Below are 26,951 nucleotides of genomic sequence, written 5' to 3'. Positions count from 1 at the left end.
GATGGCCTATCCTGAGGATAGGCCATCAATGTTTAGGGACTGCACAACCCCTAAGCCTACGATGTAGCAGGCTTAGGGGGCCCATGAGACAGGATCACAGATTGTGTGATGCTGTCTGCTGGGCCCTGTATCTAAGCCAATCACATGGTAGGCTTAGATACATGGCCCATGCGTGATCCTGTCTGCTGGGCCCTGTATCTAAGCCTACCACACTGTAGGTTTAGATACAGGGCCCCAGCACACAGTAATCTTATACTGTATAAGATTACTGTCTGCTGGACCCTGTATCTAAGCCTACCTTGTGGTAGGCTTAGATACAGGGTCCCACAGACAGTATCACACATGGGCCCTGTATCTAAGCCTTAGGGTATGTGCACAGACACTAATTACGTCCGTAAGTGACGGATGTATTTCGGCCGCAAGTACCGGACCGAACACACTGCAGGGAGCCGGGCTCCTAGCGTCGTACTTATGTACGACGCTAGGAGTCCCTGCCTCGCTGTGGGACAACTGTCCTGTACTGTAATCATGTTTTCAGTACCGGACAGTTGTCCGGCAGCGAGGCAGGGACTCCTAGCGTCGTACATAACTATGATGCTAGGAGCCCGGCTCCCTGCAGTGTGTTCGGTCCGGTACTTGCGGCCGAAATACGTCCGTCAATTCCGGACGTAATTAGTGTGTGTGCACATACCCTAACACATGTGTTACTAATCATTTTTTGTGTGTTTTCTTACAGGTTCGGTCGTTGGACTACGGCGGATTCCAGGACTACTTCGATGACAGCTTTTTTTTTTATTAATAAAATGGTTAATGAGGGTTGTGTTTTTTTTTTTTATTTCAATAAAATATTTTTTCTATGTCTTTGTGGTTTTTTTTAAACTATATTACTACCGCCTTAGTAATGGCCGCCGGCTGACTGACAGCATCCATTGCTAAGGCAGGGCTTAGTGTTAGCCGGTGCAGAGGCTAACACTAACCCCCTTTATTACCCCGGTACCCACCGCCACCAGGGGTGCTGGGAAGAGCCGGGTACGATCCAGTACCTGACCATCTGTAGTGATGGTCGGCCACTGGGGTGGCCGCAGACTGGTATTATCAGGAGGGGAAAGGCCAGATACAGTGGCCCTTCCTACCCTGGTGATGCTAGGCTGCTGCTGCTTTATTGTATCTGGCTGGTTATGAAAATGGGGGGGACGCCACGTCATTTAAAAAATAATTGGAAAGAACGATGTCGGGTCCCCCCCAATTTTCATAACCAGCCAGATACAACACAGCAGCAGCAGGCAGCATTACAAGGGTGGGAAGGGCCACTGTTTTTGGCCTTCCCCAGCCTAATACTACCAGCCTGCGGCCACCCCGGTGCCTGCCCGTCACTACAGCTGGTCGGGTACTGGTTTGTACCCGGCTCTTCCCAGTACCCCTGGTGGCGGTGGGTACCGGGGTAATAATGGGGGTTAGTGTAGACTCTGCACCGGCTAACATTAAGCCTCGCCTTAGTAATGGAGGTTGTCAATCAGCCAGCGGCCATTACTAAGGCGGTGATAATAAAGTTTAAAAAGATACAAGCACATAGAAATTTTTTTTATTGAAATAAAAACACAACCCTCATTAACCATTTTATTGAGAATAAAAAAAACGCCGTCATTGAAGTCCTCGTATCCGAAGTCCAACAACCGAACCTGTAAAAAAAACACAAACACACAAAAATAATCAGTAACACATAAAGAAGCAAAATTATTATTCTTACCTTTCCTGGGTCCAGCGCTGGAGCCGCAATGTCAGCGAGCTGGGCCCTGTATCTAATCCTATCATGTGTGATACAGTCTGCTGAGCTGTGTATCTAATCCAATCATGTATGATACTGTGCTGGGCCCTATATCTAATCCGATCATGTGTGATACTGTCTGCTGAGCCACTGTATCTAATCCTATCATGTGTGATACTGTCTGCTGAGCCACTGTATCTAATCCTATAATGTGTGGTACTGTCTGCTGAGCCACTGTATCTAATCCTATCATGTGTGATACTGTCTGCTGAGCCACTGTATCTAATCCTATCATGTGTGGTACTGTCTGCTGAGCCACTGTATCTAATCCTATCATGTGTGGTACTGTCTGCTGAGCCACTGTATCTAATCCTATCATGTGTGATACTGTCTGCTGGGCCACTGTATCTAATCCTATCATGTGTGATACTGTCTGCTGAGCTGTGTATCTAATCCTATCATGTGTGATACTGCCTTCTGAGCCACTGTATCTAATCCTATCATGTGTGATACTGTCTGCTCAGCCACTGTATCTAATCCTATCCATAGTTTATAGGGTCGTAGTGCTATAGATATGCTATGCTGTCTCCTATACACACACTTTTTTTTGGGTGGACACATATGTATTGGGGCTATTTCCCGGACATTTTAAGCCCTGAGGGTATGTTCACACGGCAGCGTCTGTTACGGCTGAAATTACTGTGCTGTTTTCAGGAGAAAACAGCACCGTAATTTCAGCCGTAATGGCATGTGCAGGCGTCTTTTGCTGCGTCCACTACGGAAGTAATTGAAGCTGGTTTTCCATGGAGTCCATGGAAAACGGCTCCATTTACATCTGAAGAAGTGACAGGCAGTTTTTTACGCGCCGCCTTTCGACAGCGGCGCGTAAAAAAAAATGACCATCGGCACAGAACATCGTAAGACCCATTCAAATGAATGGGCAGATGTTTTCCGACGCTTTTGAGCCGCATTTTCGGATGTAATTCAATGCTAAAACGCCCAAATTACGTCCGTAAATAGTGTGTGTGTGAACCCAGCCTTAGTGACGCCCCGGCTGCTAGTGCTGCATTGTTGGGTCACTTAGGAGACCCAGCGATGCAGCTGAAAGCGGACCGTCGGCCATGAGAAGTTTGCGGGGTGGGGGGGGGGGGCCCAGTAAGAATTTTTGCATCGGGGCCCATGAGCCTCTAGCTACGCCCCTGCCGTGGACAGTAGCTGCGAGCCCATCAGCGGGCCCCCCGTGGACAGTAGCTGGGCCTATCACTGAGTCGGAGGCCCGTGGACAGAAGCTACGGGCCCATCAGCACCCCCCCCCCCCCCGTGGCGCAGCGTGTATTGCATAGCTGTTCGGGGGGGGGGGGAGTTTTGCGACAGTTCAGTCCCCCGTGGCATATTAGTTGCCAGAGCGAGCAGCGTGTATTACACATAGCTGCTCGCCGGCAGGGCGCCGATCAGCTGTTGAACTGGAGGGGGGGGGAGTTTTGCGCTCTGCCACAGTTCAGTTCTTGTGAAATGTGGCGCCGGCAAGGCGCAGTTCAGCTGGAGAGGGGGGGGAGTTTGCGCTCTGCTCTCTGCTGCTCGCTTCCACAGTTCTTCGGCTACTTGTGGACAGAGCAGAGCTGACAGCGACACACAGCCACAGAGAGCCATTAGTGGAGTGGAGAAGCCCTGCTGCAATATTTACAGCAGCTACAGACAGACAGTATGTATATGGAGAGAGAGAGGCAGTATGTATATATATATTTATGTATAGTAAATAATATCATTGCACTGACACTGCAGTAGTTGTACATTTTCCAGTGCACAAGACAGTGTCATTTATTACACTGTCTTGTGTGCACTGGATGATCACTCACTGCAGGAAGAAGCCTTAACGTCAGTCAGTAAGCAGGGCAGCAAAGCTGCAGTCATTAAATGCCCCGCAGTTCCCAGGCTTGGGATCCCTTGGCTGAAGCATGGAGATCTAAATATATCCGCCCGCCCAATGGCTGCCACGTGTGACCTTAGACTGGATTCACACTTGCGTCCAGAATTCCGTTTTCCTGTTCCGTCAGAGGAGCAAGAAAACGGAATTCAATCTCCGTTACATGACCGTGCCCGACGGAACCTATTCACTAAGCATGCTGTGCTATTGTGTCAGGTAAAATGACGGACACTCCGATGGAACCATTATAGATTTTTTATTTTTTTTGTGCTAATACTAATTTACAAGTTATCCTGTAAAAAACAAGTCCTCACACAGCTCCGTCAACAGTAAAATAAAAATGCTATGGGTCTTTGAATGCGGCGACACAAAAACAATTAAAAGAGTTCTTATTGTGCAAAAGTAAAAAAAACATACAATAAAATACCTGTATATAAATTTGGTACTTCCGTAATTATACTGATGCGCAGAATAAAGTCAACATGTTATTTACACTTTATGGTAAACCCCGTAAAAAGCCCAAAACAATGGACTTTTTTTTAACCATTATCCCCCCCCAAAAAAAAAAAAAAAAATATATATATACTGTATATATATATATATATAAAAGTTATACAATACATGATGTATAACTATATTTGGCTCCAAAATGGTGCCATTAAAAAATACAATTCAGAATGCCCCTGTAACAATGCCAGTGCAGCATTTCTGAAAAAATGGTGGATAATGTACATCCCCCACCAGTACAAAGGGAATGTTCAGCTACATGTTCCATGTGCATTTTTTATGGCTTTTCCCCTTTGCATTGCAAAAGATGAAATCCACAGCAAAGCAAATCTGCTATATATAGGGCATGACAACCTATGAAGAATGAAGTGCAAACACAGTGCTCACATCTGTGTCGGAGCCTCCATCGCAGATTCCGTAATTTTTACTAGAATAGTGCTGTATGCAGCGTTATTTTTCCCGTCAAAATGACAGACACCGAGGTGGAATGCTGGTGTCCGTTATTTGATGAATCCGGCACTGTGCCATGGTTTCCATTTATGAAGGAAACCTTGACGCAGAGGTGAACATGGTATAACATCATATTTGTTAAATAGGCTATAATATTTACTCATAACATAGTAAACATAAATTACCATCTACTTTTCAGAATGGCGCCTGGCCCAAAACCTAAAAGTGGTGCTCAAAAGCGCAGACAAAGAAAGGACGAGTTAGCGCAGACGGCTAAACTACCAAAAATTAGTTCATTTCTTAAACAGGCTGAGAAAGAACAGAGTGAGATACCAGCCCCCTGCAGCAGCACTTCTGGTGACAGTGGTCAGATCAGCTTTATAGAAGAATGTGAAAGCAGTGCACAGGCAAGTGGCCAGGGTGAGGAGAATGAAAACTTACCAAATATATCTACTGAGGCTTCAGAAAATGCAGAGTGCTCAGAGACAGCGTCGAATAACGAATCCTGTGAAGCAGTTACTATAGAGAGTCAGAGTGAGGAACCTTCCAGAGAATATCTGGATGAAACATTTGTAGATGATGAAGGTCATGATACAATTGCTGATAAATTTCCAACAGACCGTGGTAATTTCCCATCAGAGCTTACAGACAGTCAAACAAAGAGATTCATCATTTCTCAGGGGTCTTGTAGGCCACTCATAACATTTCCACGAGACCAAAAACAGGGAGGACGTTGTTTTTCCCATACATTTTACACTAAGAGAACACAAGCTGGAGTATTGCTCCAACGTTCATGGTTGTGCTATTCTCCAAAACTAGACTGTGCCTACTGTGAACCATGTTGGCTTTTTGCTGATCGTACCTGTGGTGCCTACAATTCAGCATGGGTGAATGGTATGAGAAATTGGTCCCATCTAACACAGGCAGTGCATTATCATGAAAGCTCCATGCAGCACATTCATGCTTGCATGTTGATGCAGCAGTGGCGCAGTCACGGTACTGTAGATGAAGAAAACGAAAGGGAAATTAGAAAGCAAAAAAACTTCTGGAGGCAAGTGCTTGGCAGAGTGATTAATGTGACATTAACACTAGCAATGTGTAATCTTCCTTTCAGAGGTCACACAGAAGTGATAGGCCAAGCAAACAGCGGTGTTTTTTTGTCTTTTATTCAGTTGCTAGCAAGGTATGACTCTACTCTGCAGCAGTTATTGGAAATGCCAAGGGGATCTGTCCGGTATCTTAGCCATAGAGTACAGGATGAGATAATTGCTTTATTGTCAAAGAAGATAGAGCAGGATATTGTTAATGAGATCAAGAGCTCTCCATTTTTTTCCATAATAATAGATACAACACAAGACATTTCTAAAACTGACCAACTTAGTCAGATTTTTCGTTATGTGACAGTTGAAACAAATCAACAGAATACTGTTACAGCATTAAAGATAAATGAAGTTTTCCTCGGATTTCATGCCATCACGGATCAGACCGCTGCAAGCCTTGAAAAAGAAATTGTATTAAGTATTGAAAATAAGGGTCTTGACATAAGTAGATGTCGTGGACAAGGGTATGATGGTGCAGCAAACATGAGTGGCATATATACAGGCGTGCAAGCAAGAATTTCTAAAAGGGAACCTTGTGCACAGTATATACATTGTGCAGCTCACAATTTAAACCTTGCTTTAAACGATTCTGTCCGATACATCCCAGAAATAAACAAATTTTATGATGTAATCGAAAAATTGTACCAGTTTTTTGGAAACAGTATCAAAAGATGGGCATTATTGTCAGAAATATCTTCTGCATCTGAAACTGCTAACATTACGCTGAAGAGACTGTGTCCAACTAGATGGTCTTCCAGGAATGATTCCATCACAGCACTGAGGTACCGTTACACGGATATACTAAAGGCACTGACAAAAATCATCCTGAAGTCAGACAAAAATTCCAGTGACATCAACGATGCCTCTAGTCTAAAAAAGAACATCAGCTCCTTTGAGTTTGTGATGATGGTTGTCCTGCAGTCAAGGATTCTGGATGTTGTAGGACCAATTTCAAAGTGTTTGCAAGCCAAAGACACAAATATAGAAAAAGCAACACAATTACTTCAGAACGCAGTTGAAGTTTTTCAAAAGTTCAGAAGTGACTATCAGGGAGCGAAAGACAGTGCCATAAAATTATCAGAAAAGTGGGGCATAGGAGTTATATTTGAAAAAAGAAGAAATAAACGTGTAAAACGACAGTTTGATGAGTTGTGTCAAGATGAACGGCTCAACGATGCTGAGAGGTACTTCCAGGTTAACATCTACAATTCCTGTCTAGACACAATCATAATGCAACTAAAACAAAGATTCCAAAGTCTTCATGCAACAGTGAAAAAATTTAAAGCAATCCTTCCCAGCTCACTTTTGTCAGCAACTGATGAGGAACTTCAGAATGACGGAGAGAATCTTGTGAAGCATTTCAAAAATGACTTTTCACCAGCTCTCCCTGTACAACTCATTTCTTTCAGAACGTGCTTAAAATCACAAATTGCACAACTGACCACTGTAGAAGAAATAGCCAAGCTATTAATTGTTGAAAACAGTGTGTTATCTACAAGTTTTCCAGAAGTGTGCACAGCATATATTTTGTTCTTGACATTGCCAGTAACAGTGGCTAGTGCTGAACGCTCGTTCTCAAAACTAAAACTAATCAAGAACTACTTGCGGTCTACCATGGGACAAGAAAGGTTAAGCGGATTGGCTATGTTGTCCATAGAAAATGAACGTGCTAGAATGATTGACTTGAATAAGATCATTGATGAATTTGCAGAAAGGAAGGCAAGAAGGAGGAGTTTTAAGTGAATCAATCAACTCTCAGACAGACCAGTAAATGACAGGATCAAATATTCCCAGTTATCTGCCTAAACAGATTGAGTTTTGCTCTTTTGCATACGTTTTTCTATGCCTACATTGTATGGTTGACTACTTTTCAGTTGCCTTGATTCGGCTTTGTTGTGTAAGTTTAAGTACACAGTATTGTTTATTAGCTTTGTATAGTAAGTATTATTTATTTAAAAATGTTTTGTTTTTTTTTCATTGATTCCTCATGGCAATACTTTTACATTCCGTATGTGACATATTGAGATTCAGTCCTGCTTGATAGGTAACAGTGCAGTAAGCTAAGCATGATAAGATCATCTAAATTATTGCATCTCAGTTGCATGAGTGCTTTGTGTTATATTCAATGATTCAATTTAACCTAAGTCTCTAAATGTGGGCAAAGAAAATAAAAAAACTATACTCACCTCCTCCCTCGCCTCCGTTCACCCGCCGCAGCCCCCATCCTCCTGTCTCGGTCTGTGTTACAAGTGTACAAGGCTGCACTGGTGACGCGCTGCCGATGGCACGTGACCGCTGCTGCCAATAACTCCTCATTGGTGTGCTGCTGAGGACAGTAGTTCCACAGCAAATCGCTGTTGAGGGCATTGATTGGCTGCAGCGGTCATGTGCCATCGACCGCGCGTCACCACAGCAGCTTTGTAAACACAGAAAGGGATAGGGGCTGCGGAGGGGGAACGGAGGCGCCGGAGGAGGTGAGTATAGGTTTTTCATTTTCTTTGCCCACATTTAGGGACTTAGTTTAGATAAGAATTTAACCCGGAAAAAAATGTGTTACTTGTGTTCTAAACTGGTAATAAAATGTACAATATAAATCTTCCTTCATAATTTTTATTAGTAAGGTTTATTTTTATATGCATATATATGTTTAGGTAACTTTGTCGGTATTGGGGGGGGGGCGGGGGGGCCCTGGCACATTATCTGCACAGGGGCCTTTTGCAGTCTGTGTCCGCCACTGGTAAGAGCAGTCACACTATGGAACCTCTACTGTAAGAGCAGTCACACTATGGAACCTCTACTGTAAGAGCAGTCACACTATGGAACCTCTACTGTAAGAGCAGTCACACTATGGAACCTCTACTGTAAGAGCAGTCACACTATGGAACCTCTACTGTAAGAGCAGTCACACTATGGAACCTCTACTGTAAGAGCAGTCACACTATGGAACCTCTACTCTAAGATCAGTCACACTATGGAACCTCTACTGTAAGAGCAGTCACACTATGGAACCTCTACTGTAAGAGCAGTCACACTATGGAGCCTCTACTGTAAGAGCAGTCACACTATGGAACCCCTACTGTAAGATCAGTCACACTATGGAGCCTCTACTGTAAAAGCTGTCACACTATGGAACCTCTACTGTAAGAGCAATCACACTATGGAGCCTCTACTGTAAGAGCGGTCACACTATGGAGCCTCTACTGTAAGAGCAGTCACACTATGGAACCTCTACTGTAAGAGCAGTCACACTATGGAACCTCTACTGTAAGAGCAGTCACACTATGGAACCTCTACTGTAAGATCAGTCACACTATGGAGCCTCTACTGTAAGATCAGTCACACTATGGACCCTCTGCTGTAAGATCAGTCACACTATGGAGCCTCTACTGTAAGATCAGTCACACTATGGAGCCTCTACTGTAAAAGCTGTCACACTATGGAGCCTCTACTGTAAGAGCAGTCACACTATGGAACCTCTACTGTAAGAGCAGTCACACTATGGAGCCTCTACTGTAAGATCAGTCACACTATGGAGCCTCTACTGTAAGATCAGTCACACTATGGAGCCTCTACTGTAAGAACAGTCACACTATGGAGCCTCTACTGTAAGAGCAGTCACACTATGGAGCCTCTACTGTAAGAGCAGTCACACTATGGAACCTCTACTGTAAGAACAGTCACACTATGGAGCCTCTACTGTAAGAACAGTCACACTATGGAACCTCTACTGTAAGAGCAGTCACACTATGGAGCCTCTACTGTAAGATCAGTCACACTATGGAACCTCTACTGTAAGATCAGTCACACTATGGAACCTCTACTGTAAGATCAGTCACACTATGGAACCTCTACTGTAAGAGCAGTCACACTATGGAACCTCTACTGTAAGAGCAGTCACACCATGGAACCTCTACTGTAAGATCAGTCACACTATGGAACCTCTACTGTAAGATCAGTCACACTATGGAACCTCTACTGTAAGAGCAGTCACACTATGGAACCTCTACTGTAAGATCAGTCACACTATGGAACCTCTACTGTAAGATCAGTCACACTATGGAACCTCTACTGTAAGATCAGTCACACTATGGAACCTCTACTGTAAGATTAGTCACACTATGGAACCTCTACTGTAAGAGCAGTCACACTATGGAACCTCTACTGTAAGAGCAGTCACACTATGGAACCTCTACTGTAAAAGCTGTCACACTATGGAACCTCTACTGTAAGAGCAGTCACACTATGGAGCCTCTACTGTAAGAGCAGTCACACTATGGAACCTCTACTGTAAGATCGGTCACACTATGGAACCTCTACTGTAAGATCAGTCACACTATGGAACCTCTACTGTAAGAGCAGTCACACTATGGAGCCTCTACTGTAAGAGCAGTCACACTATGGAACCTCTACTGTAAGATCAGTCACACTATGGAACCTCTACTGTAAGATCAGTCACACTATGGAGCCTCTACTGTAAGATCAGTCACACTATGGAACCTCTACTGTAAGAGCAGTCACACTATGGAACCTCTACTGTAAGAGCAGTCACACTATGGAACCTCTACTGTAAGAGCAGTCACACTATGGACCCTCTACTGTAAGAGCAGTCACACTATGGAACCTCTACTGTAAGAGCAGTCACACTATGGAACCTCTACTGTAAGAGCAGTCACACTATGGAACCTCTACTGTAAGAGCAGCCACACTATGGAACCTCTACTGTAAGAGCAGTCACACTATGGAACCTCTACTGTAAGATCAGTCACACTATGGAGCCTCTACTGTAAGATCAGTCACACTATGGAACCTCTACTGTAAGAGCAGTCACACTATGGAACCTCTACTGTAAGAGCAGTCACACTATGGAACTCTCTGCCAGAGGAAGTTTTTATGGTAAATTCACTAAAAGAGTTAATAATGGGCCTTGATTTCTTCCCTGAGTGTAGTAATATTACAAGTTCTGAGTACTGGATTACTGGAGATGGGTCGTTGATCCAAGGATTTACCATAATTGCCATATTTGGAGTCAGGGAGGAATTTTCAGAGAATACAACATTGAAAGGAAAGGTATCATGATTATGCTTTTTTATAATTTTATTGTTTTTTATATATTTAAATATATTAACTAGTTTATTTATTTTGTCCCCTGTGGGGGGGGGGGGGTTGTGTGTGTGGGTGGGGAGGTTGTGTGTGTTTGGGGGAGGTTGTGTGTGTGGGTGGGGGGATTGTGTGTGTTTGGGGGGAGGTTGTGTGTGTTTGGGGGAGGTTGTGTGTGTGGGTGGGGGGATTGTGTGTGTTTGGGGGAGGTTGTGTGTGTCGGGGGATTTGCGGAGTGTCTGCATGTGTGGGGAGTTTTGTGGAGGGGGCTCCATGATGCGCCAGGATTATTAATATCTATTGATATTTCTGGCGCATCTCTAGGTCCCGTGCGCCACAATAGAAATGACTGTTCAATGACCTCTAGTATTTTTTGTTGTGCAGGCGAGAAGACAGAAGACGCTGGAGGTGAGAAGAAGTATTTATATTTTTCATGTTACTAACTTTATTTTTTTGTTTTGCAGGTTCCGCTGGACCTATTGGACTACGTCGTAGATTCGGTGGATTACTGCGATGATTTCCGTTTTTTTTTTTTTATAAAACGGTTAATATTAATAAAAATATTTTCTGATGTCTGTTCTTTTTTTAATACTTTATTAGCGCCTTAGTAATGACAGTTTTATGTTTGACGATGTCCATTACTATGGTGGGGCTTAGTGTTAGCCAGAAAAAAGGTTGCAACTAACCCCCCATTATTACCTCGGTACCCACCGCCCCCAGCGGTGCTGGGAAGAGCCAGGCACGATCCAGTAACCGACCGTCTTTAGTAACGCTCTGGTATCAGGCCGGCCGCAGGCTGGTATTATTAGGCTGGGAAAGACCAAAAACAGTGGCCCTTCCCTCCCTGGTAATGCTCGGCTGCTGCTGTGTTGTGTCTGGATGGTTATGAAAAATGGGGAGACCTGTCATTTATTTTTTTTAATTCTATAAATGATGAAAATTACGTGGGGACCCCCCATTTTTTATAACCAGTCAGATACAACACATAGCAGCAGCAGGCAGCATTACCACTGGTTTTGTCCGTTCTCAGTCTCATAACACCAGCCTGCGGCCGCCCCAGTGTCCGTCCGTCGCTGCAGATGGTCAGGTACTGGATCGTACCTGGCTCTTCCCGGCACCGCTGGTAGCGGTGGGTACTGGGGTGATAATGGGGGGGGGGGTTACTGCTAGCCTTTTAACTGGCTAACACTAAGCCCCGCCTTAGTAATGGACGCCGTCAAACAGAAACTGCCATTACTAAGGCGCTAATAAAGTATTACAAAAACAGAGATCAGAAAATATTTTTATTTAAATAAAAACTCCCCAACACAATCCTCATTAACCATTTTATTTAAAAAAAAAATGTAGGTCATCGCAGTAGTCCAACGAATCTACGGCGTAGTCCAATAGGACCAGCGGAACCTGCAAAAAAAAAAAAGTTAGGCCTCACGCCCACTTCAGAGCACACTGACCCATTCATTTCTATGGGGCCATACACTACAGTTTTTTTAACGGAACCGTGTGGCCAATATGACAAAAATAGAACAGGTTTTTTTGCAGGACAGTCTCAGCCATACCATTCATTTGGACCGTTGAAACAATGGAACGCATATGGAAGCCATCCGTGTGAGGTCCATGTTTCAGGGATCCGTGATTTGCGGCCGTGTGACGAGTAACGGATGTGTGCATGAGGCATTAGTAATATGGAAAAAAAAAATACGTCTACTCACCTACAGCGACTTCTGTCTTCTCCCTGTAAAGTAGTGGCCATGAAAAATATTTCCCTTAGGCCTCATGCACACGACCGTGCTCGTAATTACGACTCGTAATTATGAGCACGGCCGGGCACGGGCAGCCGGCCGCTTTTGCGAGCCGTGCTGTCATTATAAAGTATAGCAGCACGGCCCGTAAAATGAAAAAAATAGAACATGTTCTATTTTTTTAACGGCACGGGCACCTTCCCGTGAGAAAACGGGAAGGTACCCGTGACTAACAGAAGTCTATGGGCCCGTTATTGCGGGTCGTAATTAGGACCCGCAATAACGGGTGTTTTTACGGTCGTGTGCATGAGGCCTTAGGGCATGTTCACATGGCGCTAAGAAAAAGATGACATGTGAGCGTGTCAAATACGCTAGCGTTCTTTGGGAAGCGGTTTTTAAAATACAGGGATTTTGACGCATTTTTTGCGGGTTTTGTGCGTGCTTTTTGCAAGTATTTTGGGGCATAGTTAGGACTCCCGCTGACTCTGGGAACATTTGGCACATTTTAAGCACCAAAGAATTGATCCGACGCTTCTTTTTTACGCAATGCATCTTTAAAAAAAGCTTGTGTATAAAGGAGTGTTTTATGCGCAAACAGCGCGCTTACCCATTGATGTAAATGAAAAGCTTAAATCAAGCATTTGATGTGTTTTTCGGCACATAAAACGCGCCAAAAACGTGCCAAATACACGCCGTGTGAACCTGTCAACTGAAAAGTCATCCACCACAGGGTCTTGACTTTCATCATTCTAAGGCTATATTTACAAGAGTGTGACAGATTTAAGTGTGTCAATCTGTCTGTGTGCATTCCGTTATTGCATCAGTGTCCTTTACAAGTGAGATGTGTTTTTCGCGCACTCGCAAAGCACTTTATTTTTCAATGGAATTGATGTGCAAATCACGCACAGCTCACGGACGAGTTTTTTGTTCGTCTGAATGAGCCCTTAGCCTTTTGGTGTGTTCTATAGCTTCTACCAGCTGCCATTTGTACAATCTCTTCTATATTGGACCTGGACACTGCTTTGCAATTTGAAGACACCGTTTCCTGGCTTGTAGCCAAAAATAGGGAGGCGGGGTGAGTCTCATTCCCACATGTACAGCAGCTGTAAGTCAGGTTGCTTTGCCTGATTCACCATGCTGTAATTCTTGGAAGTGCTCCCTCTGGTGGCCAACATAGAAAAACATGTCAAATTATTATTTAATTTTTAATACTTCCCACTTGTGGAAGAAAAAAAACAATAAAAGCAAAAAAACAAACTAACTAACTTAAAAAATATTTATTTGCGACACATTCCCTTTAGGGTAATAGACTAAACTGGATGGACTTATGTGTTATTCAGTCTTACAAACTGTCATTAAGTTCAGCCCCACTTTCCTCCTCCGTCACTATAAAATCCATTTACTAAAAACCATGAAATAATAGAAAGGGATGAAAGGGGAGGAGGGAGATGTGGCTGCAGTATCTCTCTCACTGTGTATGAGACGGCATACTGTGAGAGAGGAGAAGTAGGGGAGACATCTGATTGGTCAAAGCATCGCACCAGGAGGAGACTTTCCGCTCAGCAGACGTGAAGAGAGAAAATGTTCATTTCCAAAACAAAAAGCAAAAGGAAGGAAAATAAACAAATTTGTGTCTTACGCCCATTTCTAGCCACATGTCTACAGCTGTCAGAGGGGGGTGGGATTTTTTTTTTTTTCAATTTTTTTTTTATGTGAAAAGAGATGGACATTCAGATTCACCAGAAGCGTGTTATAAATACTCCACTGATCTCTGTTCACAATGTCCCTGTTCCTTCCTCTCATCTCCATCTAACCAATTCACTCATGTTCTCTAACTATCCAGTGACTTGCAGCTCTCAGCGTCCCCGCCACATCCCCCGCGCTCCCATCTCCACAACCTCTTCTGCTCTGCTCCTCTACTCTGGGATATTTTGTCTCTACATTCCTTACAGTCACAGTTTTTGCCTGGAAACCCCATGTTTGATGATTGCTTCTGTCTCATAATGTGTCCCAGTTACACGAGCTGCTCACGCTTCACCAGAGACATGATTACTAGTGTCACTATTTTTTGCAGATCAGCTACGGGGCAACAACTTATATCCTAAATGACAGAAATCTCTACCCAACTTTTTACAGAACCATTTTAAATTCCCGGATCAGTTACTTGGTGTTATCAAATTTAATCATGTCCTTTAGGTGGATATGGGTTGGAATCATATCTTCAGATGATGACATTGGAAGTTCAGAAGTTCAGATTGTGACACAATATCTGACCATGAATGGAATCTGTGTGGCCTACACCATAAAAGTAAAGGATGTGCCCCTACGTTTTCTAGATAATATTGTAAGAAGTACCTCTGAGATTATTAGACAGTCATCAGCCCAGGTTATTATACTCTGTGGGACATATACTCCACATCTTGCAGATCGGTTATATGCAATAAGAGGTGTGCTCCATGATAAGACTCTGGTCTTTGGTCCGGCTTTTGCTTTAAACGCTTTTCTAATGGAGCATCACAGAGAAGCATTTACTGGGAGTTTGGCTCTTGAACCTTCTCCACTGCCTGTACCAGATATGAGAAGCTTCTATGAAAGTTTCCAGACCATAAGTCATCCAGATGATATGTTACTGGCTCATATATGGCTGGTAAATCTGCGCTGTTTATCAAGAGATCCAAGAATGAATAAAATCCATCAATCCTTATACAATTTTTCTCTTCATAACTGTTCTGAGACACTACGGGTAACAGATTTTTTTAGCTTTCAACGCAAAGGACTCTCTGACCGAGTGTATAAAGCTGTTCACTTATTGGCTCAAGCTCTACACGATCTACACATGACCAGGAAGGTCAATCATCTCCATAAATACAGACACCAGGCAAGTAAATTTATATTTTTGAATAAAATATTTTTAGTAAATGTCTTTTTTTTTTGCTTAATATTTTACATTTTTTGATAGAAAAAAATCCTGCAAAAAAAAATACAATAGTTTCTCACTGTGACAGGAGAAAAGGAAAGTGATTAACGGTGCGGACATTTCCAGGGTCCCGTCTTATAATTCCCTCTTGTATGAAGCAGCGAGAATTATAGGTATACCTTTCCTATAATGGTTTTTCCCATAATAGTAAGTGATGTGGTATCACTAGGGTCATTCACACCTTTTTGGGTATCAGACTCTAGCAGGTAAAGAGCACAATGTAATGATGGATTTTGGTGGAGGTGTAATATCTTTCTATATCTCAGTTCTTTAGTAACAATATTCTCGACGTCTTCTCGGATATTCACAATGAGTTGGGTTATCAAGTCAATTTGTTTTTCAACATCTAGAATTAAGACTCATGTTATTATCTGTTTCTAATCACTGTGAACTTAATCATGAATAACCAACTCCCAATTTTACTAATACTATATAATAAGGGCGCCATAGCCAAAATATAGAGTTTTTGTCTTACTCCAATGATCGTCTCATCAGTTTGAGTGGTTATTCTAGATGGTGTGTGGGCAGCAGAAGGACTCACTGAGGAAATCAGGTTTCTGCCTTGGAGTCTAAGTTATTCCGTTATTGGCCCAAGATTATTAAACTCTTGTCATGTGTATTTGAAGTCTATATTCCTCACGAGATAATAACTGTATTTTGGGAGGGGTGGCGTAGTCTGAACTCCGGTTAGTGAGGACGTGCTTCTGGAGCTCTGCTGGTGGCACACTTTATCCACCTCAATCCTCACTCCTGGGGCCCATCATACACCCGGCAGCTGTCCTGTAGCACTCCTGCTGTCGAGAGGCACAGTTTGGAACCTTCCTGGCCCGGTTTGGACATTGGACCTAGTAGGGGGACCGGACCTAAATATTTGACGGAAGAAGGCTGACGGCTACTTCCGGTCAGAACAGCGGAGGATCGTGGTTTCACTGCCAGGGCCATGCATCAAGGCCTCAGTGCTGCCCTGACACCCTATTACTACATAGGGACAGGAAAGAGTGGACCCTCTGTGGAGTCAACGCTTTTGGGGACGCGACCACCATTTTCTGTACAGGAGTGGTGAGCGACTTTAGCAGCTTGCTGCCACCAATCATGTGGGTATGTCTTTCCTGACTATTCGTACGAAGTACAAAAACAGAGGCAGCAATTTACAGAGGCCAAGAAATATTTGAGGGCGAAACAAATCGTCTATTCCATGGTATACCCCGCAAAACTGAGATTGGTGCACAATGGCTCCGCCGTATTCCTCGACAAGCCGGAAGATGTATTTGCCTGGTTAGAACGTCATAGACTTTAATGGACTTTGGTTTCTTTACTGCTGTAATTTCGTATCTCCTCATGTGACGGAGAGATGCCATAGAGGGAAACTGTTCTGCAACATGGAACATGTTATTAGTTTTGCTCCTTGACGGAGCTCTCGATTCTCCTCACCAAAGATTCCATGTCTGATGGGTGCTGAGAGATGTGCTACATTACCGATCTACTTCAGGTACTCTAATTATTGGGCTCCTATCCCTCCATATTTTCCTATGCTGTAAGGAACTATAATAAAGGGAGAATGTATTACACCATGGAACATGTTCTTCACTTTACTCTTCTGGTGAAGATTTGGAGTTTCATAACTTCAGTAATGATTGATGTCAGGTCACCTACCAGTACTTGGGTATTTTGCGATAATACTTCTGTCTTCCAAGCTGTAGTTCTATCATGTCTATTAAATTTATATGAACATTCTTGCAGTTTTCTTGGGGGAGGGGGTTGCCCCCCTTTGCTAACCATTTCAACATACCTTGTAGTTTACTTTCTGTTTTTTGCTACTTGCTGCAATTGGTAATGAAACCTGTCTCAAGTTCTGGGGGATTCGGTAGGGTGGGTTTTGGTTGGATTGAAATGTTTTTTGCCTTTCATATGTTTTTGCCTGTCTGCTTGTATATATGTAATTTCTCTGAGTATGTAAACTGGTGATTTGATCTATGGGAGTGCTGGTGTTGGAGATTTCCATAGGGGACACAATTTCAATATTCAACACCAGTGTGCTGCGGCTTTCTAGATTTATATTGCCCTTAATATTATTCATGGAGAAGCGAAACCATCTTAAAATTATCTCCTGGAACGTAAAAGGATTAAATGACAAATTCAAATGTGCTCTAGTGTTTCATTTCCTCTCTACGTACAATCCGCAGAAAGTTATTTTACAAGAGACCGATTTACTTGGTTCCAAGCTGCGAGCTCTTACACGGCCTTGGGTCAGGCATGGTTATCTCACCTCCTACTCCAGTTACTCCTGTGGGGTCTCTTTACTGGTTCACATATCTCTACAATTTGATGTTACGGATGTAAAAACAGATCACCGGGGAGGTTCATTGTGTTATTCTGCCAAATCCATTTCACATCCTGTATTATAGTGAATGTCTATAATCCTCCTCTGGCCTCTATCCAACTACTCACTGATATAACGACCCTGGTAACAGAGTTTGGTCCTGTTCCCCTTCTGCTCCTGGGGAATTTTAACCTCTTGCTGTGTTCTGGCCTAGATAAACTGTGGTTAGTCCCGGGTTCTGGTTCCCCTTTAACTGATTAGGCTGTCATGTATCATCTACAGTAAATTTGGCGAGCTCGTTATTCTAACTCTTTAGCTTATTCATGCCACTCACCAGCCTATAGATCCTTCTCCCAAATTTACTTGGCATTTGGTAATGCTGCCTCCTTGGCATATGTAGTGGATGCACAATACCTCCCTCGAGGAATCTGGTACCACTCTCCCCTCATGGTTACTCTGGGGTACCCCAAAATTTCAAAGCGTAAGATCTGGAGACTGAGTCCCCTTTGGCTCTCCTGTGCGGATATTGCGACTACATTGGAAAAATAAATTGTAGGGTTCTGGAGTACTAATCTGGGTTCGGCAGATAGTAATCTGGTATGGGATGCCTTCAAGGCATATATTAGAGAAGTGGTTCATACGGCCAATATCCTCGTATAGGAAGGGTCTAGCTCAGCAGTGTACAGTTTTGGAATCGGAGTTTGCTGTGGCAGAGGACGAGTAACTTAGGACTGAGGAGTCTTCAGCCTCTACTGCCTTCTCCAAAAAATAACGAGAAAATAATCTTTTGTTAACTGAATTTGCTAAAAAAAAAAATTATATTAACAGCAGAAAGTTTTTGAGCATGAATCCAAGAATGGTATTTTGCTGGCCTACCTGGCTAGAGAGGACACCACCCCAAACCCTATTTTGGAAATAAACTCCTGTACTGGGATGTATGTTAGTGACCTCTTGGCCATTAATTAAGTATTCTAAGGTTTCCACCACTCCTTGTGATCAAGAGCCATACTTAGATAATATTGTGTTCCATGTCCTGGATAGAGAGGACATTGGTATTCTTGAAGCTGATTTGACTACAGAGGAAATTAAGGAGGCTATTGGCTCCTTTCCGAACCAGAAAACCCCGGAACTGGATGGCCTGCCCATAGAATGGTATAAACTACATGTTGAATGAATTGCCCCTTATTTACTTATAAACGTTTCCAATTTTTTGTTGGGGCGATACCCTCCCTCTATGAGAGAGGCTCTTGTAATACTGATCCCCAAGCCCCGTAAACATCCAAAAGAATGCGGCTCCTACCAGCCTATCTCACTCCTTAATTGTGATATTAAAATATTGGTCAAAATTTTAGCAATGCATCTGCAAAAAAAAAATAATTTCTCATATTATCCTTCTGGACCAGTCTTGGTTTTATGTCCGGGAAGGCCACTGATGTTAACCTTCGAAGGCTGTTTACCAACATGTCCTCTGCTGAGGGCTCGGGAGGATCCAGAATTGTTGTCTCCCTAGATCTTGAAAAGGTGTTTAAATGGTCTTATCTGTGGCCTGTACTTGGTAAGTTTGGACCCAGATTTATATGATGGATACAGCTATTATACTCCCAAACTATAGCCAGTATTAGGACCAATTGTCACATCTCCCCCTCATTCACACTTGCCCGAGGAACTAGACAGGGTTGACCATTCTCGCCTTCCCCCTTTACATTAGCTATTGAGCCTCTTGCGTTGGCTATAAAATACTCTCCTGACATAAAGGGCTTAGTGATGGGTGGGAGGGAGGAGCGTGTCCCTCTCTATGCTGACGATACGCTTCTATTCCTTAATGATCCGGGTCCATCTCTGCGGGCAATGTTATCTTTGATTTATTTGCGTCCTTCTCCGGACTTCGTGTAAATTAGTCAAAGTCCAAAGTTTGTGATGGCGATAGATGATGCGATAGATGATGCAGCTGGGAAGGTTGTACTTGCTTCCAAACTACATCGGGTGAATACAATTACTTATTTAGTTGTAGTAATTAGGCCCAGTATTTGTATATTTATACCAGATAATATCACTCCTTTGGTACAATCCCTTAAGATGGACCATGATAGATGGAAACACCTCCCTCTCACTCCTACAGGCAGAATTAAATCTATTTAAAATGAAGTCCATGCCCAGGTTTCTATACATTTTTCATAACTCTCCAGTGTGGCTACCACTAGCACTGTACACTAATATCGATAAAGATGTTAGATCTTTTATTTGGGCAAGGGGCACTCCTAGAATTGCACTTGGCACACTACAACTCCCCACTGAGCGGGGAGGGGGGTTGGCTCTCCCGAATTTATATCTTACTACCTGGAAGCTTCACTTCTTGGTTCCTATAAAGCCCTAGTGAATTCTATTTATAGGCAGCCCCCCCTCCGGGATACACTCTTACAGTCCCAATCCAGACTACTCTAAATGTTTGGCAGAGATCAATGCTGCTATCTAAGTCAGAGGAGGAGTCCTGGTCACCTAGGACGCCACTATAGTATAACCCGCTTCTACCACAGTTAAGAAGACTCCTTAACCCTAGTGAGTCAGAAACCCTTGGGTTATTGACCTTCGAGGATGTGATGGTAGAGGACAAGATTGCCACTTTCACACAGCTTAGATCCAAACATCAGATTCCGACTCAACTCAGACTATGTATGTCCCCGGTAGAGGACTGGGTGACACAGGAGACAATGGCTTAACTATTGTCCACACTTTATCGGCTGTTGCTTAATGTATCTTCCAATAAACTTGACAAAGCCTTTGACCGATGATCTCAGACTCTTCCCTCTGTAACTATGGATGATCATAAAGAAATTCAATCTGCTCTGACAGGTCCTTTAATATCTACAAGAGACCAACTTATTCAAGTACAATTTTTCCACCAAATTTATTGCACTCATCCAAAGTATTTAGAAAGGGACGTATAGTTACTCCTGTTTGCCCGCACTGACAGAGAGCTGAGGGCTCCTTACAGCATATGTTCTGGGAATGTCCAATTATTAATAATTTCTGTGTGAAGTACTTGAATTTGTTGAGCTCAAACTAGGTCTCCCTCCTATTCTTGACCCTAGAATTTGTCTCCTATTGCTGGAGGAAGAAACTATACCTACTGTGGCTGTTAGATCTCTCATGACACTACTATTATTTTATGCTTAAAAAAAAACATAATCCTGCACTGGAAACATCCTAAGGTTCTTACGTTATCCACATGGATTGCGTTGGTTAACTCAGTTTCATCCATGTCGCCGCTGCAGCCAATCACAGGCTGTAGTGGCGGTCACGCACGTCAGGATGACGTCAGAAGGCCGGCCTCCAGGGATGACGCTTCATCCCACGTGACCGCCTCTGCAGCCAATCACAGGCTGCAGCGGCCTCTGCAGCCAATCACAGGCTACACCGGCCTCTGCAGACAATCACACGCTCCTCTCCTGAAATACTCTGTGCTGCGCTGCCTTAAACTCTGTGGACAGGTCAGGATCCTGTTTCTTTTAAATGCTGCTGGGGAACCCGCTCGATCCACTATATAAGGCTGCCCTACAGTGCAGCATTTAAAAGAAACAGGATCCTGACCTGTCCACAGAGTTTAAGGCAGCACAGAGTATTTCAGGAGAGGAGCGTGCAGATTCAGTGCTGCTGTGAACTCTGCTCTTACCATTACGTGGCTCTCAGTCTGTTACCTCTCCTCCACTACTGTCCTCAATAACACCTTCACATGATTGGCAAGTCACCACGTAATGATAAGAGCAGAGTTCACAGCAGCACAGAGTATTTCAGGAGATGAGCGTGCGGATCTTGTTCGGGGTGGTGACTTGCCAATCATGTGAAGGTGTTATTGAGGACAGGAGTGGAGGAGAGGTAACAGACTGAGAGCTACGTAATGGTAAGAGCAGAGTTCACAGCAGCATAGAATCTGCACGCTCCTCTCCTGAAATACTCTGTGCTGCTGTGAACTCTGCTCTTACCATTACGTAGCTCAGTCTGTTACCTCTCCTCCACTCCTGTCCTCAATAACACCTTCACATGATTGGCAAGTCACCACCCCGCACAAGATGTGCACGCTCATCTCCTGAAATACTCTGTGCTGCTGTGAACTCTGCTCTTACCATTACGTGGTGACTTGCCAATCATGTGAAGGTGTTATTGAGGACAGGAGTGGAGGAGAGGTAACAGACTGAGAGCTACGTAATGGTAAGAGCAGAGTTCACAGCAGCACTGAATCTGCACGCTCATGTCCTGAAATACTCTGTGCTGCCTTAAACTCTGTGGACAGGTCAGGATCCTGTTTCTTTTAAATGCTGCACTGTAGCGCAGCCTTATATAGTGGATCGAGCAGGTTCCCCAGCAGCATTTAAAAGAAACAGGATCCTGACCTGTCCACAGAGTTTAAGGCAGCACAGAGTATTTCAGGAGATGAGCACGGCCGGCCACGGGCAGTCGTTCGTTTTTCCGAGCCGTGCTCCCATTATAACATGTTCTATCTTTTTAACGGCACGGGCACCTTCCCGTGAGAAAACGGGAAGGTACCCGTGGCTAACAGAAGTCTATGGGCCCGCTATTTCGGGTCGTAATTACGACCCGCAATAACGGGTGTTTTTACGGTCGTGTGCATGAGGCCCCGTAATGACGGGTGACTACATGTGTGCACCCGTCATTACGGCAGCGTTGCTAGGCGACGTCAGTAAATAGTCACTGCCCAGGGTGCTGAAAGAGTTAACTGATCGGCAGTAACTGTTTCAGCACCCTGGACAGTGACTACCGCTCCCAATATAGAGTAACCTGTAAAAAAAAAAGACGTTCATACTTACCGAGAACTTCTGCTTCCTCCAGTCCGATCTCCTGGCCGTTGCCTTGGTGACGCGTCCTTCTCGACATCCCTGTGTGACGTTAAAGCCCATGTGACCGCTGCAGCCAATCACAGGCTGCAGAGGCCTCTGCAGCCAATCACAGGCTGCCGCGTCAGAAAAGAAGGTCGGACTGGAGGAAGAAGAGGGACTCGTCACCAAGACAACGACCGGGTACGTATGAAATGCTTTTTATTTTATTTTTAATCAGCAGCCTCTTTTCTCTATCAGTGATTGATAGAGACAAGAGGCTGTCGATTTGTATAATATTTTTGACCGGGTTCGGTCAAAACGGGTTTGGCCGAACCCAGTGAAGTTCGGATTCGCTGCGAACTGAACTTTTCGCGATGTTCGGACCGAAACCGTGTTCGGTTGTCCCGGTTCGCTCATCTCTACTGATAAGGAAAGGCTGTTTGTTACGTTTTTGTTTTTTTTTCTAATATCTATGCATATTCATGTGTCAAAACTATACATGTATGTTTCTATAGATAATTGACCTTATACATTGGAACTACTGTATTGTCTCTTCTATGTATTGTGCAGGCTTTTCTGCCTTTGTACTTGTACCGCTGTTTGTTATGAGGTCTTAATAAAATGACCTTTTAAAAAAAGAATCATTCTGGGAGCAAAGTCCGACCTTATTGGCTAAAAAAGAGCAAACAATAACTGTTGTTAGAGGCTTTTCTTTGCTGTAGGTTCAGTGTAGGTTTTCTTTCTTCTATTTTTTCCCCTCTACCTTTGGAAAGTATTGAGTAATATATATATATCTTAAGTCTTGTTTGCCAAAGGGATCAAATACTTATTTCTCTGTGCACAATGCAAATAAATATAGATCATTTTGACAATGTGATTTTCTTTTTTTTTTCTATAATCTATCTCTCACTGGTATAATTAACCTAGCCTAAGAATTCTAGACTGTTCATGTCTTTGACAGTGGGCAAACTTACAAAATCAGCAAGGGATCAAATACTTATTTCCTTCACTGTATATATACTGTATATTATGCCGTTTTGTTTTCTTTGTTTTTTTGTCTTTCTACTCTTTTGTAGGTAGAGGCAAAATAAAAAAAATATATAAAAAAGGGAAAGAAATTATATACAATCACTTATTATAATATTAATAAACTGAAGCCTTTAACTCATGTGATGCATTGTCTCAGGGAGATATGAGGCCAGACAATCATCTGAATCCAGGGAAATCAACCTCGGATGGACATGACCGACCCTCTGACCTTTCCTCCTTTCCTACTGATATCACACAGTGCTCTTTGGAGGTGTATAGTTCACCTCAGTCTTGTGGAAGACTCACTGTGATGTCCATGACGGGCTCCAAAGAAATAATAAAACCCATGTCCTTCTTTCTGTCTTCCAGCTCCATCAATTTTTGAGGAATCAAAGATCCATTGATGGAATTCCTTATTTTTTGGAAAATGGAGATTTTGTTGACCAATATTCTATTGTAAATTGGATAAATTTAAAAAATGAGACGCCTCTTTTTAAACTTGTTGGTCGCACAGAAACAAAGCAGCATAAAATTACTATGGACATAGAGAACATAATATGGAAGACCAGCAGTAACCAGGTGAGATCCTTCATGACTTGGAGACATCATTACTCTGAAGATAACAGTTTGACATCTTAAATTGAACAGAGAGAATAAAAATGAGAGATCTATCTGTGCAACATACAACTTAAAACAGGTCGTCACAAGAGGGAGGGGGGGGGGGCAGTTCTCAGAGAGCGGTGAGGCTGAGAGGCTAACAATATTAAGAATACAGCTGCCGGCCCATCGCCAGTGTAAAAGGACCTCACACAAGCCCTGGATTTACATAACAGGCAATTAGTAAGTACTTTTTAAGCTAGGTCTGGTGCTTTATAATTTTTAGAGGCCAGAATACCCCTTTATTAAGGTAAACTGTCCCTAGATAACTGTAATGTAGCATCTAGTGCCCTTGTCCCATAACAGAAATCATGATATTGTATTTCAATTATGTGACAAGGATTAAATCACAGATAATTTCTGAACAAGCGAACATTAAATGCTTTTCATTTACTTTTCTCAGGTCCCAAAATCTCAGTGTTCAGAGAATTGTTTACCAGGAACCCGGAAAGTCTCAAAGTCCAGAATCTATTCCTGCTGCTATGATTGTGTCCAGTGCTCCCCGGGAGAAATCTCCAACTTGACAGGTATGAAGACGTTAGAAATAGGTGTTCTCCACTGATCATTATGGAGGGAAGGTATATTGACCACATTTTGGATACTGAATATTCTGTAGTATTGAAGTTTTTTATTCTTCTATTTCCCAGACAGTGAAAGCTGCATGAAATGTACAGACCTCGACTGGCCCAATGAGAAGAAGGATCGTTGTGTTCCCAGATTGCTGGAATTTCTCTCCTACACAGATGACACAATCGTCCTGGTTATTTGTCTGGTTTCTATTATATTTTGTTTCCTTACATTCATGATTCTTGTGACTTTTATTTTGTACCAAGACACGGCCATTGTGAAAGCCAATAACAGAAACCTGAGCTTCCTTCTCCTGGTCTCCATCATGCTGAGCTTCCTCTGTGTCTTCTTGTTCCTGGGACATCCAGTGGACATCACTTGCCTGCTACGTCAGGTCTCATTTGGAATCCTCTTCTCAGTAGCCGTTTCTTGTGTCTTGGCCAAAACCGTCATGGTGTGCATCGCTTTCAGAGCCACCAAGCCCGGCAGCGCCTGGAAACGCTGGATTGGAAGCAAGTGGTCAAATTCTCTGGTGTTGTTCTGCTCATCCATCCAAGTAATAATCTGTATGGGTTGGTTGACTCTAGCACCTCCCTTCCCGGAGCTGGACATACACTCCTATCAGGGAAAGATCATTGTGCAGTGTAATGAGGGCTCGGTTATTGGGTTCTACTCTGTCCTGGGTTATATGGGAGTCTTGGCGGCTGTTTGTTTTATTACAGCTTTTTTAGCTCGGACGTTACCGGACAGTTTTAATGAGGCCAAGTACATCACCTTCAGCATGCTGGTGTTCTGCAGTGTCTGGATAGCCATGATCCCAGCTTATCTGAGTACCAAAGGGAAATACATGGTGGCTGTGGAGATATTTGCCATATTAACCTCTAGTGCTGGACTTTTAGGGTGTATATTCTTCCCAAAATGCTACATTATCCTATGGAGACCAGAACTGAACTCAAGAACACATTTACTGGAGGGAGGAACCAGATGAGATAATTGTTTAGTCTGCACTTTCAGATGATGATGGATGATGATGAGACAACATAGAGATCATGTGGTTTATATAACTATGATAAATATAATGTTTTAGCTTCATCCCATAAAACATATTCTCTATGATAGGCTTGGAAGGCTCTGGACAATATTTGGACATGTTGGTTTTTTACATAGCTCTGTAATTTGTATTTTAAACATAACTTTTCTATTGGGAAAACACAAGAGTTCAGTTCTGGTTACCAGGTTTAGTGAAGCGTGTCTCTCTTACATTCAAGGGATGTTTGTGAATGTTAAAGTTTTTCTGAGATGTGTTTAGGAAATTTGTATGATAATGACACTAGGTGGAGTTTACTACTATTTGTGTTCTGTATTCCTTAGTTGGGTTGGCGGTGTACTGGTGTGGGGTGTGGAGTGTGGGTGTTATGCTCAGTGTAGGGACTAGTGGTTGGTGGCAACACACCAGCTGGTCAACTAGTAGTTTTGGGAGGGGAGAAGGTTTGGGAGGAGAAGGGAAGGAGAGGTATTTTTTTTTTTTCCTATTATGATAGATGTTGATAAATATTTTATCATGGAAAGTGCACGGTCTGTGGAGTAGACTATAAAGGGTTACAATATTTAAATTAATAAAACACTACCTTCCGACCATAGTTTGCCTCCAGGAGACACATCTGACAAGGAAGAGAGTTTCCTCAATGTCCAAACGACGGATAATTCAACTATTCAATTCTTGTTACAGAAACTCCTCCAGAGGGGTGAGTGTATTAATACATCGGGATATCAAGTGTCAAGTTATTTCACAATTAATATATGATGAGGGCCGGTATATTATCTTGTTCTGCAACCCTAAGGATACAAAGTGTGTTATGGCTCTTGTTTATGTGCCCCCTTCGCCATTTGCTTCTACGGTCCTTGTGAAGCTACAACTATTTCTAATGGATAAGACCACACATCCAATAATAGTGGTAGGCAACTTTAATAATGTTTTGGATGAGGA

General features: G+C 43.2%; 1 protein-coding gene across 1 annotated transcript in view; it reads left to right on the top strand.

The window, feature by feature from the left end:
• LOC142758997 (vomeronasal type-2 receptor 26-like) overlaps positions 1-25,983 on the top strand; it is a 42,467-nt gene extending 16,484 nt beyond the window's left edge. The window contains exons 2-4 of the mRNA XM_075860770.1: positions 24,110-24,319; positions 24,801-24,924; positions 25,045-25,983. Of these exons, the coding sequence (XP_075716885.1) occupies positions 24,110-24,319; positions 24,801-24,924; positions 25,045-25,952 (1,242 nt within the window). The 3' untranslated portion in view covers positions 25,953-25,983. The remainder of the gene's footprint in view (positions 1-24,109; positions 24,320-24,800; positions 24,925-25,044) is intronic.
• The last annotated feature ends 968 nt before the right edge of the window (positions 25,984-26,951 follow it).

This window comes from Rhinoderma darwinii, chromosome 4 (assembly GCF_050947455.1).
Source record: "Rhinoderma darwinii isolate aRhiDar2 chromosome 4, aRhiDar2.hap1, whole genome shotgun sequence".
NCBI lineage: Eukaryota > Metazoa > Chordata > Amphibia > Anura > Rhinodermatidae > Rhinoderma > Rhinoderma darwinii.
Note: the sequence above shows the minus strand (reverse complement) of the source record. Positions and strands in the feature narration are given on the sequence as shown.